Consider the following 21175-nt stretch of genomic DNA (forward strand, 5'->3'; position numbering starts at 1 on the left):
CCACTAACTGCTTCAGTCTACATGTGAAACTATCTGCAAACAATAACGACTTGCCTCTCACTATCCTACTCTTTCGCTAACTTTAGACCCGTCCAGCTACCTTGCGTCTACCCGTCTCGCCACCCCATCATATCCGAGTGAGCAACTATGAGGACATTACACGGCTTCACCACAAAACATTCTCTCTCTCCATTCCCTACCATCATACAAGCACTACTATTCACGTTTGTTTTTTACTACCATAAACTTCCTCGTACCTCATACTTCCATAACACAGACGTATTTTGTCAACCGTGCCACATGCCCCCCCCCCCCCGAATACACGAAGGTATGAAAAACATTCGAATTCTCAGCCAAACACTTCCGTAATAATTCTTCTCCACCATACTTCTGCTGAGGTTATATAATTTGTGAGATAAGCTAGTCGAAAGGGAAGATGAGAGGCAATACATGTGTATGTAGAATACCAGTGAATAAACTATTTTATTTCTGTGTTTATCATGGAAACGGCGAATATAAACAAATCATCCACTGAGCAAGGTTGTTTCTGGCTGCATATTTTTAGCTTTAGGTGACGTACAGCGTGTAATATTAAACAAATGGAACCTTTGTAGCAATAATGTATGTTGTAGTGAAAATGTTTTATCAAAACATTATTAAAGAAAATTTATCTGATACATATACATTACAAGGGACCACTTCCACCCCCCATATACTCCACTCCCATCCACCCCCTTCCCTCCCTCTCATCTTGCAGAAATGAAGACAGGGAGAAACCCTTTCACGCTGCGTCAATTTATTTTTCACACATACTCCCTCAACCCCCATTTATTTGATAATAGGACGTATCGGATGCACAACTACGCACGGCAGTCGGAACGGTGGGTGGAAGCTTCTCGAAGTTAGTGATGAAATGCTCGCCCCAACTCTGAATTCAGATAAGAAAATGTTCAAGCTAATGTTAGATCAATTAACCTGGTACATAATACGTACAGTCTGAAAATATGGCATATCAATTTGCGGCGACGTTAGTGAACAGTATATCAAAGGAAACTTACTTTTCTTGCCAATACGTTCTGCAGTACTTAATGTCTTATAACGTTTGAAAGTTTGATTACTATTTTTTCGCGGTTTCTAATCTAGTAATATCTAATCTTATGGGGGTAACAACGATAAGCCTGCGTATAGTTTATTATTAGTAATTTTAAAACTGAATAGGTTGTAGTGTTAAATTTCTCGCCATATAAATTTACATCTGTATATTGAAATGTAATCAAAGTTAGCATGCCACCCCAGCTGATGTACCTCAATAGGGAAACATTTATAAGTAGAGGATGGGGATTTCCAAGTTGGCCTCGACAGTCAGTAGCCGTCAAAACGAAATGTTCGGGTTACTGACTGGTTGCTTTATGTACTATGTAGTCAATATTTTAGGAGCTTTATTGACACTGATTTGTCACCCAACACTCCATTTATAGATAATGCTGAACGTTTTTCATTTGTACTACCCTTTTCTACTATACCTCTGTATTCAAGTCAATGCGAATACACTGCATTCTGCAGCTTCTTGATTAAGCTTATCTTGTGTTGACACTTCCATTACACTTTTCTCTGCTGACTTTGTATACTCCTCGTTTTCTTTTCGAAGTGGGTTTCTGCGAATATTTTTCCTGTTAACTAAACCATTAAAATATAAATGCAGCTAAAAGAAATGTACTTGAAGTGTGATTTTAGACTTATCGTCTATTTACACCGTGCATACAAAGAGCCGTTGACGAGCAGCATAAGACTACCAGACGTGATTATACTGTGCAATAGTTTTACACTGTGACCTTTGCAATTATCTAGATAGGCCAGAATAATTTAACATCAACTTCAGCCAAAAATCTAGACGATGATATTTCTGGCGGAAATTTTGACAACAGATAATATGCAATTACTTTTCGTCACCTCCAAAGCACAGCGACATTGGAAGATAGAAGTGATAACATGGATCAATAAATGCAAATATATTTTGATCGTCCCATCTAAAAACTGACAAAACCTATCCTAATGTAACTTTTCCCACCATGAGACGATAAGTTGTTACTGCTTGATCATTTATCTGGTGAAATATGGTTGCAAAGTTAAAATATTTTATTGCTCTGCCACTATGTAGTGAGAAAAGTAAATTATTCAACAGTGAACACATTGTATGACATAAAATCAATTTTGTTAACATGGTGCAATAGATGATGACGTATGATGGGATTATTATATTTGTATGCTTATATTAAACGCTGGTTGGTGAGTTGTGGATTCTTAATCAATCTCAAAAGAATTTTAAGATGACTTAATCTTACGATGTACAGACGTATGGCATAATAAGGCATTACCGCCATGTCCTTCTGTTACTTGTTGCCCAGCACGCAGATATCGTGCTATGACGTCATATTTACTGGCGGGAAATTCATACAAGCTACAACATCCCAACACCTTAAATCAGTTCTTTTTTACCAATAGTCACTCCTGATTTTTGTTCTCAAACTTACATGTGCAAGTCAACTCCATGAGGGTTCGATTATGATAACAATTTTGTTTGTTGTAACTCATTTTTTCTGCTTCACTTCTATGGACCATTGAAATAATACTTTCTTAAGTGTGCATGATACCTTGAGTGTTGTACTCGTAAGTTGATTTGAATCTTTTTCAAAGTTAATCGCCACTCATAGAAAAGAATGATGACAATTCTTTATTTCTGCTACCTACAAAAATTATGGTTCCACAAATTCATTGGTTAACGTTCGAGAACTTTCTGGTCACAGTTTTCAACCTGGTTGGGTTCTCAAACAGCGGTGTTTGAAATAAGAAGAATAGGGCCTTGCCATCCTTCAGGTACCAGAGCTCTGGATTCACGACAGTTAGTGCAGTGTATTCAGCGCGTCTCAAAAGTTTAATCCCCAATTTATTATACCAATATTTATTACTTAAAAGGAAATTTAAAAAGCAAGTAAAAGAGGGGAGATTTAAATCGCATCGTATTTAAAGTTACGATAGGCGCGGTTCGAAGCTTCAAAAATGCTCCTGATTCGAAAGATGTAAACAACAACACTTTGAGGGAAAGTTTCCCGAACGAAAAGGTAGGCACTAATAAAGATTCCCAATAATAATGAAGACGCCTATTTAAATAGGTAACAATTACCACAACCAACAGTTAAGTCTTTACCACTTGAATGGCAACACTTCTTCCGTGCGATATCGTCGCCATGGATACAAGCTGTGGTTTATGCAAAACGAACACGATACGATGGTGTAGCAACATTACTTAACAATCATGCAATCAGATGTCAATTAAAACTAGTATTGGCAACATTTTGAGAGGAATTGTGTCGTTTGACGGGGGTTTAATTTTCTTTTTATCAGCAATTGACGGGTTAGTCGGTATTCATTGCTGGCTCGTTTCTCTAGCTAAAAGTCTACTGGCCAACTTCACCAAAACGTAGGTATTCACGGTATCCTGTGTCGTTGCCATTACGTGGGTAAAATTCATCAGGTAATAAAAAATGCCTAGATAGATATATGGAATCCAACCCCAATATTACTTATTTCTTAGCATCGTGAGTTCATGCATTTAACTTTTAGTCCGTGGCTCTTCTTTGTTTACATCGACTTTGTGACCTTTCGCAGTGAGCGATTTGATACCAGACACCGCCAGATTTTGTAATTCTTGCCGGGAAATAAATACTTTTTTGGGCAAGTTTTATAAGCTTACAGAGGTGTATCGTTGTACATTATTGTGTCTGAAATTTAAGTCAATTAATTTCATGATTGCAAACGGCATATGACATTGTTTGAGCCTCTATTTATAATTACAGATGATATTCGTAAAACAGCCTATGATTGTATCAAGCCAAGCAATTTGTCATTTTCTACCGACTTCAATGGACGTATACTGATATATACTTTCATTTGAATGCACCAAGCAATAGACAAATCCATGTAATGTATAGAAAATATAATTTTGCATCGAAGACTTATTTTTTCCGGTACGATTAACATTTGTCTTTCTCTTACTTTTTCTTGAATCTGACGTGCAGTCTGCCACGGCACACGTAAAATTAGTCATATTTGTTTAAAAATAGCTCCCAGCAGATCTAAGAGGCTCTTCTTTACACAAACGTCGCTATCTTCGTACGTCCGCCACCACTGTTGTTATCTTTTATCTCACTAATTATCTTCATATACAGGACATGACAGTGATATCCATTATTTTTCAATACTCTGAGATAAAATGCACAAACCGAATTCAACATCCTCTTATTTTTACTGCTCATACTTACTTCAGTAAAAATAATTACCTATTTTTATTTTTACTTTATAATCAAATTAACAAAGCCTTATCACACACTAGTAAGTAAAAATTATAACATTAAGAGTCATGTTTTTAATTTTAAATACATTTATGCAGCAATTTATGTATCTTTTTTTTTTTTAATATCGGTTTCCAAATTAGCTAAGTCACCCCTTTGACTCGTGAAATCCGAGACAATTGAAAATTCTAGCGCTAATAGGAATCTACGAGCCTGACTGCGAAAGGTCCCAAACAGACCCGTTATGTCGGATTTTTTCTATTCGTTGGGTTACGGGCACGTTTATATATACAAAGCCTCTAGGTTGTCACGTCAGATCGGAGTATTTTTTTTTTTTTTTTTTTCATGTAGACATTCCCACTGGCCGGACTGATAAGCCCCCCCGTTTTTTTTTTTTTTTTTTTTTTTTTTTTTTTTTTTTTTTTTTTTTTTTTTTTTTTTTTACTTACTTACTTTGATCGTTATATGCGCTAGTCAGCAGCTCGGCGAAAAGAAAGGAATTTCACCTATTTTGATTTCAATTTTAATAAAAGCCTGACCTAATGTCCAATAAATCTGTTACTGTTTGCATATTTGCATTCCTTTGAAATGTTAGATAAATGCAATTATATAATTACGAAGTACTACTGCATGAATACTGAAAATAGAGTTTTGTTTCTTTAAGAGATTGCGCCATTCTTCACGGTTACTTGAAAATGTAGCGGTTAAGACTAGGATTCCCTCCCCCCCCTTGATTTTACATTTTAATTACAGGCCACAATCCTGTATCACACCAGTCAGTATCATTTAAAGTTATTAAAAACACGATAGGTCCGAATTAAACTCAGAACAATTCGCATAAATTATATATTCGTATATATAAGCAACAACATGCATTTTGAATAAAATAGGACTGGAAAAAATACTATTATATTTACTCTCCACCTCAGGAGAATATGACTTTGGAATAACCAAGATGGATTTTGATATATATATATATATGTGTGTGTGTGTGTGTGTATTCACCTCGGATCTGCTGCAGTCTCTGTTGAGACAGCCAGACACCACCCTACGGCAGTGAGCTCAGAGCTCATTATTTGCCGATCTCTGGGTAGGTCTGAGACGACTCACACACCACACACCAGGACAGCAAGGTCACAACTCCTTGAATAACGTCCCGTGTGTGTGTGTGTGTGTGTGTAAGTATACATCATGTACAAGGACTATATCCAAAATTGAGAAAAGAACATTTCCTCTAAAGCGAAAAGCAAAAAAAACTGTCCTTTTAAAAAAAATAGTGTGGTAACCCAAGACAATACATTTTGCAGCCAACCAAACTTCGATTCGGATTATGCCTTAATCGTAATCGACAGAGCAACATGTACATGAAATCTATCACAGCCTTTTGATGTCCACAGCCAATCAGCCGATTAATGGCGGAGGGGGAGACAAGTGACGGAACGACGGTGTTTGGCTGGTTGCCATGTGCACTGACTTGGGAAGCCGCGCTGGGCGTCATTGTTTTGTGTTCCACTAGATATACATTAGATATTTTCGAAAGTGGTATATTCCTCCAATTTGCCGAAATTCGAAATTCAAACACATAATGTATGTGTGTATATGTATAAGTGGTATAAGTGTGTGTACTGTTAAAAGTAACAGGTGTTTCACAATCAAGAATAATCTTAAGATTTTCTAGTTTTTGTATCGAAGGCAGTTCGGCAATAAGTTGGTGAAAAGGTTGGTCAAAGTTGATGGTGGAAAACGACTATGCCCCTTTTTAAATTTCAATACCGACGCTTCCCTCTAACGATGAGATTGTTCAAGTTAATGTCCATTTGATACAAGAGAGATATATGTAAAACAGATACATTGGGAGGGTACACAAGGAGTGTATTTTTTCCCCTTTGCATCTGTCTCTGTGTACTTCCTTAATGCATTTGTGTCTGCACATCTACTGCCAACTGCACATTGAAATGCACTTCGGCCGAAGATAAGAGGGAGGGAGGAAGGTGGAGGGGAGTGGAATATATAGGAAATGGAATGGGTGGGAGTGGTTTCTATGCCTTTTTCTTTTTGGCTACCCCCCGTGTAGGGGTAAAAAGCCTTTGGTATATGTATGTAAAAAGTACTTGTTTTCTACAACAAACTTCGGGCAACTTTTTCATTAACTTGCGTGCTTTTATACGAAAAACTAGAAAAACTTAATCTTTTATATCTGTAAGATAGTCGTTACTTTAAAAATATGTGAAGAATGAGAACCGTCTCCCAATATAAACTCACATATATACAATTCTGTAAACCCACATTCCCCACAGCGACCAGTAAGAGTTCTTGTCCCCTCTTATAGATCTCTCGGGAAAGAAACTTTGGACTGTCTGCTGTGTTGTATTAGTGTGAGACATTTCTTTGTCGTCGAGTTAGATTAGTAAGAGGAAATGGTCTTTTCTCCTTAGGTGAAAAATCTGAGGAAATACAGTTAAAGTTGATAAAGATCTTGGGCCCGGTCCAGAGTGCCAGCCCCTCGGGGTTGCACCTATAGATGGAGGTGAGGATGTTGGAGATGGGCGGCAGGGAGGTGAATCTAGCTGACGTCCATCTTGTATGCTTTATTCGTTTCTTCATAGAAAATGTTAACTCGACAACGAATTTCATCTTCAAGTTTGACACTTGATGACAGAAGTCTATTCCAACGTCTCTTTGAAGGAGAAATGGCGTCAAGATTGTTTGCATTTTGATAGCTTAGAGACACAAAGCTTTCACTGCGATTTTAGTATCCATTCTAGTTTATCTCCATTCTTTCGCTGTGTTTGCAAATTGTACTTTCCCAGCTGCCGTCAGCTGTTTTCGTTTGGCTGAGGAAACGCCTCAATACCGAAACTGTAAATACTATCCTTACATACAGAACAGATCAGATACTGTGATCACATTTATTCTGAAGACATGCCCAGCTACACGACCATCTAAAGCTCTTAACAGAGATAAGTGGCTTACTCATGGATCCATATAATTATCATTATTTTCGTTTGCCAATCAATGAACAGACAACATATTGACATAATTGTCCTTCTCCGGATCCGTCGCGTATGCAGTGCATGACAACCGAAATGAAAATCTCGAGACCGTTAGAAATAAAGTCGATGTGTCTTTTCAAGCATCTCACACAAATAATACTTTGTATATCCACACTGGTCGGCCGTGTAGGCGTACGACTTTTCTTCCAGGACATAGCGGAGGGTCAGACATTTGCCGCCTTCGATGTCCCCAGGAGGTCGAATGATGTCTTCGTTATCTCTGTAAGACCAGAAGTTGCTATCCAGGCTCACGACCTCTCCAGAGTTAATCCAGAACCAGTTGCCAAGATAAACGCCTCCGACCCAGAAGCCGAACCCTGGCAAGAGAACACAACATAAGAACAACATAAGAATAAAGGAGACTGAACGAGACCAGAAGGCCTACACTAGGCCATTACAAAGCATTACAAAAGCGGAGCATGCCGACAGGAGACTTTTTGGTCCATAACTAGGTCGGATGCGGAAAAAATTACAATAATGATACATAAATAAATAGAAAAAAATTATAATAATCTAATGATAAATAAAAATAAATGTATATAGCTAAATAATAAACAAACAGGTAAATAGTACATAATAATAAATTGGCATATAACTAATTATAAATGAGAATCAAGCAAATAATAATAAACAGACAAATAACAACAAATAAATAATATAAAATAAATGGCAGTCATTACAGCATCTTATTTAGGTATTTATCTAAATGAATCTTAAAGCTTCAAACTGAAGTACATAGCACTGCCTCTACAAGAACTTTATTCCATTCATTAACTACACGGTTGGCAAAGTTGTTTCTACCCACCTCCAAATTAAATCTATCTCCTGACACTTTGAGACCACTGTCTGTTTCTTGTCGGATTCTCATTCAGTGTGAACATTTGGTCACTTTTGATGTCAATTCCCTTTAGAATCTCAAAGACCTGTATCAAGTCACCTCTGAGTCTACGCTTTTTTAGGGAAAACAGATTAATATGTTTTAGTCGATTTTCGTATAATTTATCTTTGATATTTGGGATCAGTTTTGTGGCTCGTCGTTGTACTTTTTCCAATCTGTCAATGTCTTTAATGAGATTCGGTGAACATACGAAAACAGCATATTCCAAATGTGGACAAACTAACGATTTATATAACTTGCTTACGACAGGGTAGACAGAAAGGCACTGTGGGAGGTTATGCGGATATACGGGATAGGAGGAAAGCTTCTAGGAGCTGTCAAGAGTTTTTATGAGAGTAGTAGAGCTTGTGCCAGGAGAGAGTGAGTGGTTTGAGGTAAAGGTGGGACTCCGTCAGGGATGCGTTATGTCACCCTGGCTGTTCAACTTATACATGGATGGGGTGGTGCGAGAGGTGAATGCAAGGGTAGTGGGTCAGGGATTGGAGATGGTTAAGGAAAATGGAGAAAAGTGGGAGGTGAGCCAGCTGTTGTTTGCGGACGACACTGCGCTTGTGGCAGGATCGGAGGAGGGATTGAGGAAGCTGGTGACAGAGTTTGGGAGAGTGTGTGATAGAAGAAAGCTAAAGATAAATGTGGATAAAAGTAAGGTGATGAGATGTACATGGGGTGAAAGTGGCAGTAATCTGGAAGTGAGCATTAAAGGAGAGCAACTGGAGGAAGTGGATAGTTTTAGATATTTGGGTGCAAATGTGGCAGGAAAGGGTGGAGTGAAGGTGGAGGTAGAATGTAGATCGAGAGAAGCGAGTAAATGCCTTGGTGGTTTAAAAAGTGTAATGAGGAATAGGAATCTGGGAATGGATGCTAAGAGGAGACTGTATGAAGGAGTGATTGTGCCAACAGCACTGTATGGAGCAGAAACATGGAACATGAGAGAGGAAGAGAGAAGGAGTTTGAATGTGTTTGAGATGAAGTGTCTGAGAAGTATGATGGGGGTTACTAGGCTAGATAGAGTGAGAAATGAGGAGGTGAGGAGGAGAACAGGGGTGGAAAGGGAGCTGGGAGATAGGGTGGATGAAAGAGTATTAGGATGGTTTGGACACATGGAAAGAATGAGTGAAGAAATACTAGTAAATGAGGTATGGAAGGCAGATGTGGAGGGAGTGAACATGAGGGGACGTCCTAGGATGAGATGGATGGATGGGGTGAAGGGGGCTTTGGGGAAGAGGGGAATGTCGGTTGAGGAAGGACGGGAGAGGACAGAAGACAGGGGTGAATGGAGAATGGTTGTATATGGAAAATGTTGTGATGCATGAGGTGGATTGGACGGGGGAATGGGGGTGAGGTAGTGTGTGTGTGAGCAAAAATTTTTGACGCAGCCCGAAGGGATTTCTCCCCGTCCTCTCCTTTATATGGGGGGACGGAGAGGGGGTGTCGCCGATTTAATGAAGCGGCCTTGCTGTGGATGTGCTGTGTCCTGCGACACTGCTTCTGACCCAGGGCAGTGGACAGGGTGCAGGGATGACCCGTCATCTAGGAGGTGCTAAGATGGGAGGGAGGGTGGAGGGGTGTGGAGTGTTTTCGGGGATGAAATGGGTGGGAATGTTTTTGTGCCTTGTCCTTTTTGGCTACCCCCCTGGTAAGGGGGAAAAAGCCTTGGTATATGGATATGGATGGTTAATGAGAGATGAACTTTTGAAGTCAAACGATCGCGCAATGAGTCCGAGAATTTTATTTGCTTTCTCAGAGGCTGAAATACATTGCTTTGATGATTTGAGAACGTTATTGATAATTACTCCGAGATCCTTTTCACTATCCACTTTTGTTAATGAATTTCCAACTAACTTGTAATCGTAATTACTGTTATTTTTGCCTGTGTGCATTACCTTGCATTTACTTGTGTTAAATTTCATTAGCCACTTTTCAGACCATTGTTGTAATTTATCTAAATCTTCTTGGATATCTAATTGGTTTAAGTGATCATTTGCCATTCCGCACAGTTTTGTATCATCAGCAAATTTGGAGACAATAGTTTTTAGTCTGTGGTCTATATCATTCATATATACTATGAATAGAAGTGGCCGAAGAACGGAACCCTGAGGAACTCCACTCATAACATTTTTTTTCCTTCTTGAAGTTTTTTCTATTTAAACCAACTCTGTTTTCGATCATTCGACCAATTATTAGTCCAACTTAATAGGCTACCACTTACTCCGTGTGAAGCTAATCTAGTTAGTAATCTTTCGTGGGGGACGTTATCAAAAGCTTATGCAAAGTCTAGATATATTGAATCTATATTGTTTCTTTTGTCATAATTCAAGATGACTGTGTTGTAGAATTCGAGTTAGTCACGCAAGAACGTTTCCATCTGAATCCATGCTGGCTATCATTTATCAAACAGTTACTTTCTAAATGATACTCAATGGCATCTCCGATGAGTTTCTATCATTTTTCCTACGATTGAAGTCAAGTTTATAGGCCTGTAGTTATTTAGTTTTCTTTTTGTCATGAAAACACACACACACAAAGAAGAACATAAAAACGTTTAAACAGTGCAAAGAAAACTAAATGCAACGCATCATTTTAGACACGCAATGACACATGGTCCTCGGACGAACCCCAGGTTTGAATTTTTTTCCCCATAAAAACAGTTGACAACCGGTGACAGCTGCTCATATCAGTCCGTGGCAGACCCGCACACAATTTCACATACACAATCGGTGGCGCGGTTGGTAGAGTCCCCGACTGTCATTACGACGGACCGGTATCGCATCTTGCCCAGGGTTGAAATAGTTTCAGTATCGCTCCGCTTCGAGTCGTTACTTCAACTCTCGTGGGCGGGGAATTGAGGGTGTGTGCGCGTAAAGGTCACAGTATTACCCATAGATCGGTCATACAAGCTCTGAGCTCTCTTTCGCGAGGGAAATAGCTGTCGATCACGAGTCCAACACGTGATCAGACAATGGTGAACCTCACACACAACACAGGCAACCGTTCGACATTGACCCACACACAACTACAGACCGTCGCTAACTACTGTCGAGGTATGAACTATAGAAGTTGAGGTAATGATTGTCACTTAAACCGGAATTTGCTCCTTTCCCCAACTCCTCATCTCATATCCAGCAACATAACATAACTTCGCCAAAACAAAATCTTTACACCATTCATCGCGTTCAAAGCTGATATAACCCTTTTATTCTGACAAACTTTTTAGGTATCTCTTACCTGCAGTTTTTTCGTTTTTGGCTAGAAAACTGACTACATGCCAGAAGAGTGCTCCCCGTGGCTCAGCCAATGTGGCTTCCATCGACTGACAACTCGCCCGAGCTTCCTTGTTGGACAGAACACAATTAGATGAATCATAGGTCTTGGCAGAAGGAATTCTATTTTATTATTTATCATATTATAAACCTATTCTATTCCTTCTATCCACATTGACAGTGCTCGTCTATTGGAGCGAGGAGACAACGGACAGGAAGGAGGAGACTAGAGGGGTTTCATTTGGGTGTGCAATGGGTCTAAATTGGACAATTTTAGATTTAAGAAGGAAATAGGTAAATGCTGGTTTATCAACAGAGCGGTCAACGAGTGACATAGACTTAGTAACCATGTAGGGAGCGCTGAAATAATTTGTTGTTTTAAAAGAAGGTTAGATAACTTTATGAATGGGGGCGGCAGGTGGTCATGGATATGGAACTGTCTAGTGTAGGCGTTATGGTCTCTTGCAATCTCCTCCATTTTTAAGGCCTTAATCGATTCCAACTGTGTCCTGTTCTCACACATTATACAACTATGTTAGCTTGAAATTAACCTTTTGTATGTCTGTTCTTAATTCTTAATTAATTTTCGTATGCCTGTCCTTAATTTGAAAACTAGTACATCCGTCGTTGATATGCAATTGGGAAAATATTATGCATATTTTTTTCTTCATCCATTAAATTGAAATATGTAAAGTTGTACACTCGTTCTTGACTCAAAACAATCTATTTTAGAAAACGGTTCTTACCTCCCAATGCTTCCTGTCCTTGTTGATCACAGACATATAATAGCATCGCCCAGTGATGGGAACGCGAGTAAAGTTTGCGTTGGGGCATGGCCTTGATTCAACTTCGCCCAGCCTGTTCACAGTTGATCCTGAGGTCTGAAGGAATTCTCCTGAAACAAAATGAGTCTGATTTCTTGTAAGGTACAATAACTTGTCGCCAGACGACTTTGTCCAGCCGAGGAAAAACCATTCGCGTTTAAAGATTTGGGGGAATCCTCTTATTTTTTTCTCTGTTGTATATATAACTAACTGAACAGGCTGTGTTGTCCAGAATGCCTTCTCGCTACTATGAGAAGGGGTTAATCGTATCTCAGTTAACCGCCTCTGTAACACCTGCCATTGAATTCGGGTTGTCGCCGTATCTCCACGGTACATCTCGGTAGCTGCCAGACGTACGAACACAGTTACCGTGATAAATGAAAAGCTGGACTGCAAATTCTGATACCTGCAAAGTTCATATTATATACTAATCATATGATGAATGGAACTGATAGTTATCCAAATTTACATGCAGACGACGTAAAAATAATGAAGGGAGTGTAAAGCGAAGAGGATTGTAGACTGTTGCAGGAATATTTAGAGAAATGGGTGGGGGTCACAATTGGAAAATCAATTTCAGTGTAAAGAAATATAAGATTCTTTAATTAAACCAAAGTTCGAAACAGACCGACGAGAGGATGCGGCATTAATTAATATCCAAATGGAGGAGGGAAAACGATCTATGGATCTCAAAGATATATCACCAGAAATTCACATATAAAAAATAACAGGATATATTTATAATTTAATGAATAATATAAGGGTAGCATTTTATTACATGGAGGGGGAAATGAAGAAAATTACTGGAAGACTGATATGTCCCAGAGTGCAAAATTCAAACAGTGTGTTCAACACACCCAAAAAGCGATACAAGGAAAACAGATTGCATAGGGCAGCAACCAATTAAGATGATCCCGAGTGAAAGCAACAATATACTGTATATGAAGAAGAACTGAGTAATTTTTTTAATTCCACATGCATTTATGGAACCCGTTGGATAAAAATTTAACCGAGACCAACGACATAAATGAATACAAGGCAAAGTCTGACAAGTGGAGGCAAAGGGACGTGACCTTACAAAACATACTTCTAACCAAGGTCCATATAGTATAGGTCAACGCACGCGCAGGTTCCAAATACCCAGCGGGGGAAGTGGGGGGGTTAGTGACGTCACTGGGTGCATTCGGCGTGATCTGTCAGGTGTCTCTCTCCTCCTCCTCCCCCTCCCCATTCCCGTTTCTCTCTCTCTCTCTCTCTCTCTCTCTCTCTCTCTCTCTCTCTGCCTAACTCTCGCTCTATTTTTCTACTGCCGCTCTCTCTTATAATAATAATTAGTATTACTACTATTATTAACTTTAATTGGAGATCTGTCTCCCCAGACGGGCATAGGGAGACAGATCTTCAGATGAGCACATCTGGGGAGGTAGGTCTTCACATGATCCCAGGGACTTGACATGACTTTAGATGCGAATATAACCCCGCCTTCGGATCTGACCTGGGGACAGCTGTGCAAGGTCACATCTTGCCAGTTTACTATGAGGGTGGAATTTCTTTACATGGGTGTTCTAGGGAAACAGATCTTCACATGATCCATATAATAATCATTGCTATTTTCTTGCAATACTGGTGGACCTGTGTCTGATGTTAAATGTAACGATGGAACTGCACCAGGCTTGAATGCTATACAACCTGGAGGCACCGGTATTCCAAGGAGTTCGAATTTCATATTTCTCTGAAATGCTGATTGTTCAAAATGTTTGCTGCATAAACGTTGAGTCAGTGGGTTTATGTAGTCTTTTCTCCCACACAGCTGAATCCAGCTATTTTGGGTTTCTTTATCTTTTGGAAACCGAAAATAATGAACATTTGATTTCCCTTTCACTCGAAAATTAGCACAGCTACGCACGGCGCAAGACGGCATTGTGATACTACATGAACGGTGAGGATAAGTAGGCAGAGAAGTGTGACCTTGTCCCGTTCAGTGGCAAACACAGATTGACACACGCTCCCGCGTTTAACCCCTACTGCACCCGTTGACGTCACGGATGCGCAGAACACAGGAAAAACGGAGCGCTCGTGGGTTGACCTATACTATATAGACCTTGCTTCTAACCCCGTATACTAAGGCTGCGTTTCCACCGAGCGAGTCTCGGCTGATTCTCCTCAGCCGTCGTGAGTTCGTTTAAGCAGAAACGACGTCGGTTGCAATCATTCGTTTTTTTTTTTAATTTTCAGAAGTCAAATTGCCTTCGCGTCATATATTGAGAAACTGAATGGCGAAATGAAAGGAGCTAAACCTTTGCGAATATCAGACAGATTGTTGAAGTGTTCTTAGGGAAGTCTAGAATGCTGCAAGCAAAGTCTCTTTCTAGCCATTCAAATTAACAACATTTGGCGAGAATCGGCCTTGACTCGCTCGGTGGGAACGCAGCCTAAAACTAAGTAAATACGCACACACACACTTTACTAGGACAAATATAGGAACTAAGCTATTATACAGTGGTGGTGCTGGTGCTAAAAAAAAGTACCTTGTGCATTATCAGGATCATCACCCTGGCCTGCTACTTCTTGTGCATTGTCAGGATCGTCACCCTGGCCTACTACTTCTTGTGCATTGTCAGGATCGTCACCCTGGCCTACTACTTCTTGTGCATTGTCAGGATCATCACCCTGGCCTGCTACTTCTTTGGCAGGCTCAAGGCTGTCACCCTGGCCTGTTACTTCTTTAGCAGTTTCAGAATGATCACCCTGACCTGCTACTTCTTTGGCAGTCTCAGGGTCGTCACCCTGACCTACTACTTCTTGTGCAGGGACGCGACTGGAGGACAACTTACTGTCCGGGATGCCAAATCGGTTTTCGATGGTAGTCAGGCGGGAATCCAGGTTTTCCAGAGCAGCGACGATGAGGCCAAAAGCTTCCTGCATTGCGTGGGAATCCTTTGAGGCTGAAATAAAAATGAGAGTGTAATTGAGAATAATCATTACCCATTTGAAGAATTCCGACTAATCTAATTTTCATTATATCTACTGCGATCGGAGGTCTTCAAAACATACCGCTCATTGCGTAAAATTTATGTAAAATTCGAATCCCACTGGCATGTTTTGTTATTTTTTTTTCAAAAGTTGCTCATAAATAAAGTGGGAGTAGTCTGCGATTAATTAATTTGTGAAAATGTGAAATATTTGTCAAGTACTGTTAGCACAGTACAGCGCATTTTAAAAACAGAGTAAGTGAATCATAGACTGACAAACACAAAACGAAAGGTGGCGTTCGATTATCTATTGAAACAAATATTGCACTGCATGGTGATTCTCGAACTTGGTTAAAAGCCATGACGTCGGAGTGACCAGATTTACCATATAGTAAATTTAGTATATTTTCCATAACATCTTTTTATATTGATTACAGAAATATAACAGAAACAGAGCGTATTAAGAGAAAATATTTGGAATTATATTTGCCAATCTAACATAATCTCATCTGCTGCATAGTATATTCCCTCTTGAGAGATCTGGTCACCCTGCTTGCGAGACTTGCTGCATACCTTTATTCAGTATGAAATTTGTGTCCTGGGAAGGAGAAGCGTCTAGGTCGTTTTGAGTGTTGAATGTCTCAGGAAAACGGAAGTTCCTACTGTACTTCAGGTCCGCTATTTGAAGAGGAAGGGGATATACAAGTCATTAAGTTGAATCTGAATATGGAAACTAATGCCTACACACTTTTTTTCTGATTGGTCTACCCGAGAACATTGTTAGTTTTTTTAATATGTCATCATCCATTTCGTACTAGTGAGTTTTTTTTAAAGCTACGACTATTTACAAAATTATTATAGATCTGATTATGTCTAACATTTGTTGAATTAAAGTTTGTGCCAGTATCTACTGAATCTATATCCACTTTATATTATTTGCTTGAATTTAATACGATCTCAACATCAGTTACATCGTCTTCACCGTCAGTTTTTTTTTATCACGACGATAACAATGTCGCAACTGATCCAACACCAATCACATGAATAATTTCTAATAACATTAAGAGTGCAATCCAAGTTTATCGAAATATCGCTCAAGTGAAAACATAAAAAGGGCAAAACATTTCAAGTGTACAAAACAGGGAGAGTGCGAGAAAAGAAATAGCAAGTGAATAGAAGACAAAAGCAGGAGTAGAGAGCGACATAACATCAGAAACAAACGAGGGAAGAATGCGCAAGGGACTGTTACACACAAATCAAGCAATAGCAGGGCGGGTGTCCGGGCAGGAGGCTGGAAAACATGGTCGAGTTCGCACATCCGGGGCAGCACACGAGCTCAGTGTCTTGATTGACGCCGTCGTCTTCGATGGATGTCTGGAAAGTCCCTTCAGGGCACTGCGAGCACTTCGTTCCTCGATCGCACGGCTCTGCCGGAGTGTGGCAAGTGGTTAACAGCTAGTGGGGAGGGACTTAAGAGTATAAACTCAATGAAACTGGGCATTGCTCCTTGTTGTAATAATGGAGAATGGTCAAGTGTATGAATAGAGGGTGCGTAGAGAAAAAAATATAGTAAGACAGGCATGCAAGAATTTCTTGGCAAAAGGTAAATATATCTTTCGGGATTTTATAGAACTGATATCTATGGTTACTCGAACCAACTTTTCCTACAAGTGTGGAGATCCTGGGTTGACTTGGTAAGTTCTTGAATATTCTAAAGGAAACTGATAATACAAAAAAGAAAAACAAAAACAATGCTGGTTCAGAATGGCACGGGAATCCTGAATAGCCTTCGAAGAAACTATTTGCTTCTCAGCCTTCTGTTATATGTCGCGAACTGCCCTTAATTAACAGGAGGGGTAGGACGGTGCCCCTGACAGGATTTTGTTGCGTGGAATTTAATTGACCATACCCTTGGCCCAACTCGCTGGTGGCAGAGTTCGACCTCTGCCACATGTAGCGACGCTTTAATACGCTCGGCCAGCGAGCACCCCATCCGCACTGGTTACATCAAGTTAAATTGTCAACAACGATAAGATTCCAGAGGAGTCCCCCTTTTATTTTGCATAATTATCCTCCCGAAGAAATTGTTATTAACTTTTCTACCCTTGTTACTATTACCCCCAGCAATTCCAGAGTGGGCCAAGATTACCCTATCTTAATCATGTGACATGTGATGGAGAAGGAAGGAATTTTATTGTACTTACTCAGATTCTGGGTGTAGATACTGAATTTTGGCTATGGTTTAGACAAAGATTTGGTATATAATTTCACAGGTTATGTTAACTTATTAGCTAGACATTGTCTGTGCAACGCATTGTTTTTGGTCGAGTTTGGTTCTCAGATTGTTTGATCGCAACATAATAATCTGGATTATTGGCATGGGACTTCCACACACGCGCGCGTTAAAACAAAATCGTAATCGTCTCATCACTACCTGACAAAGTCATGTCTTAGTCGGGATTGTTGAAAGGCCGGTAAACAGTCTTGGATGTCTCGCAAAAATAAATATATTAATTAATAGACAAACAAAATAAATAAAATAAAATAAAATAGACGAATAAAAATAAATTATGAAGCACTTTAGTAGCTGTCACCACTTCACAGAAAACATTGAACACGTTGCCTTACGGCGTTGTGTACTCAATTCAGATATTTCTTGAAACACTAACGGGTTGAATTGGTAGCCGTAGATGGTTTCTTTGGGTGCTCCGGGGCAAAGGATTGATTATATCACCAAGTGCTATTATCTATATCCTTGGCATATGTTCGGTAACAAAGTAAGAATAAAACGGATCTTAATTAAGACCCACGACTACAACAATATCTAGATTGTGTTTGCCTCACTACCACACCACACGGCCATCATCAATATGTTTATTTGAACCCGCACTCATTTAAAATGTTTATACTCATACACAGGTAATACAAGTCCTAGCGAACGCTACTTGTTGTATATCAGTACTGCAGATGATAATATGATATGAGGGAGTTCAAGAAGTTAAACGTTAATCGATAGTGCTAAAACACCCTGCGACACTAGCACACAATACAGCTCCCGTATATTACATATTGCAATGCAATGAGAAGATGAAAAAAAACATTCTGGCTAGTATGGAAGGAAAGAGCTGTACTATATTAATGATGATTCGAAGTGTCAATTCTTATATAATTGGGGAGCAGAATCCTACTATAGCTCACCTAGAAGACAGGGAATGAAGCAACACTGCGCCGAAAGTAAAACGGACAGAAATTAAGAATTAATATGACTGAACCGCCGTCGGCCAAGGTGGCGAAGATCTGCCTTAGTAGGATGTTATATCGGGGTATGGGAGAGTGATGTCGATATAACGGGGTTTGGAAGGTAGTGTTGCAGAATTTATTATTGTAGTTTTGTTGGTATGATTATAATTCTAAAGGGGGTAAAGTGGTGAGAATGGTGTTGTTATAACGGGGTTAGGAGAGTAATGTTATTGGAATTCCACTTGAGAATATGATGGTTCCGGGTTTGGGGAGAAAGTTGTTGGTATAACGGGTCTTGGAGAGAGTAGCGTGGGTATGTTGGAGCGGGAAAGTGAGGCGTAGTCCAACAGTTTTCGTTTTTATTATATTTTTAATTAATTTTTGTCAATTAATTTTAGAATATACGACTGCCTGTTAAAGCAGTTTTTAATCTACCAATATATATATACATATATATATATATAACAATGAAAATCGTTAGGACCGATTGAATAGATTCAAGATCGTTATTTCAAAATTGTGCGTCGTTCGATTATGAAAACTGCTGTTGCCGTAACCCATGAGTCGCGCGCGTGTATTGAAACTCGCAAAAGTGCATGTAAAGAGAAAAAGCGTGATGTCATTGTGTCAGGAAAAGTGTGATGTGGTCAAGTTAAGGGTTGGAAAGCTGTATGTTGTCAGACTCGAGACAGACTGGCACGTCGGGAGGGGGGAAATGCACATTTTGGTGTCAAGGTGTCTTGTTGTGCTGGGAAAAGCGAGATCCTGTGGTTCAAAGTTTGTTATTCGTTGTCTGGGCTTGTATCCGGTGCGCCGGGTTAAATGGAACACACTGACGTTGTCGGTATATACAGAAAAATGTGATTTGTAATTTCATGGTTATTTCTTTGCCCTTAACCGTATCTTTTACATATCAGCAGTGTTTATATTGTATATCACGACTCAATAACATACCTGGGCGCATGCCACAACATTGGCAATATTGTTTTTATTTGTTTTTTATTCATACCTTTGTGAAATGGAATCCTGCATTTCCCGACACCAGCCATAACAGACATTAGGCCGATACAGACGACCAGCGTCCTCACAGTCGGCATCTTTCCTTCGATATATCTGGTACTAATTCTGGAAAGTGAAACTGAGCTTCTGCAATGACTTCAACTGAAGTGTGCACCAGGATGCGACGGAATGCAACCGATGTCGTTTTCTTTGCCCTTTGCGAACGGACAGTCGGGGCAAGGGACAGCCACCGGTGTTCGATGGAAATTAGAGTGGAATCTTTGTGATCACGGCGAGGTGAAATCACAACGGAACATGTCACGTATGCACACCAGTATAAGTTTCTTCTGCATAGGCCGTGATTTATTTATCTTTCGTTAATCTGAGGACGTGAACTATGTCCCGTGAACTACATCAAGATAATCACGCACTCATGCCAACAATATCCGTTGCTAATAGATTGTTATTTCCTCGTTGTTTGAAACGAACACTATATACACGTTTCCCCGGTCGCTCTACCTTGCAAACGCCGTGACGTCACGAACACACACCTCCGCTCGGGAGCACCTGACTGAACTAACTGAACTCGCTGTGGTTGTTCTGCTCGACACCCGCGCGCAAGCGAGGTCAGGCGCGCCTTGTTGTTGTTGTTGTCGTCGTCGTCGCGGTTGTTGCTGTCGTTGCTGTTGTTGTCGATATTGTCGTTGATGTTATCATTTTTGTTGTTGTCGTTGTTATATTTTGTTTAACTGTCTTCGTCGTCGATGTCATCTTTATCGTTGTTGTCACTGTTTTGTTGCCGATTTTTTGTTGTTGCAGCTGTTGTCATTGTTAGTTGTGCTATTGTGTATAGATTCCCTTGTAGACATTCACTGAACCATAAGTTGGCATACCTTATATATATACATATAGGTCTGACTAAGATCAGACGATTTCATTCAGTTGAAGGGGGTCAGTAGAGATCTTCCGCATAGTCGAAGTATTTCGTCGATAGTAACCACCACTTCCATCTTTGGGGACAATGCCGCTTCGAAGAAATTGGGTTATCGTGGAGGCAAAGGAGAGATTTAAGGATGCCAGTTGAGAGGAAGGATTACCATTCTCTTACAGACTAGCCCTTAACGTGATCCTGGTCCGTGTGGATGTCACTAAGGTCTCCAAGATATTGACTGCATCAAATTTACAAAGGATTACAAAGGCGGAGCATGCCGACAGGAGACATTTTGATCCATATCTAGGTCGGATGCGAAAAAAAAAATCATATTAATAATAAAATAATAAATAAAAACTATGATAATGTAAATAACAAATAAAATACATAAATAAATGCATAGGTATAGTTATATAATAAACAAACAGGTAAATAGTAAATGATAATAAATTGACATATAACTAATGATAAATGTAGTCTTAGATTTGGACTTACGACTTGGAGTTAGACTTAGGCTTGGAGATGATGTCATGCGATTTATAGTTGGATAGATTGTACAATTCAGAAGAGGAAACTCCACAATGTATCAGGGTATTCGGATAACCACGCGTACTAATACACAAAGATTCCTAGCCCACCCAGGTCGCGT

The 21175-nt window shown here is 39.7% G+C and overlaps 1 protein-coding gene across 3 annotated transcripts; it reads right to left on the bottom strand.

Moving 5' to 3' along the window:
* Nucleotides 1–5188: 5188 nt before the first annotated feature.
* Nucleotides 5189–20242, bottom strand: LOC143018293 (uncharacterized). 3 transcript variants are annotated; one of them, XM_076173626.1, is made up of 7 exons: nucleotides 19606–20234; nucleotides 16610–16783; nucleotides 15930–16034; nucleotides 14913–15329; nucleotides 12307–12455; nucleotides 11526–11631; nucleotides 5189–7719 (listed from the first exon to the last, which is right to left on the bottom strand). In XM_076173626.1, exons 1-7 carry the CDS (start codon nucleotides 19691–19693, stop codon nucleotides 7454–7456), a joined length of 1305 nt encoding a protein of 434 aa, XP_076029741.1. In that variant the 5' UTR covers nucleotides 19694–20234; the 3' UTR covers nucleotides 5189–7453. The 3 variants fall into 3 exon arrangements, with proteins under 3 accessions (XP_076029741.1, XP_076029743.1, XP_076029742.1); XM_076173628.1 differs by having other exon boundaries at nucleotides 15219–15329; nucleotides 19606–20189; XM_076173627.1 differs by lacking the exons at nucleotides 15930–16034; nucleotides 16610–16783 and having other exon boundaries at nucleotides 19606–20242.
* Nucleotides 20243–21175: the final 933 nt, after the last annotated feature.

The sequence above is a fragment of the Oratosquilla oratoria genome, chromosome 34 (genome assembly GCF_046742065.1).
Source record: "Oratosquilla oratoria isolate Oo_2021 chromosome 34, ASM4674206v1, whole genome shotgun sequence".
NCBI lineage: Eukaryota > Metazoa > Arthropoda > Malacostraca > Stomatopoda > Squillidae > Oratosquilla > Oratosquilla oratoria.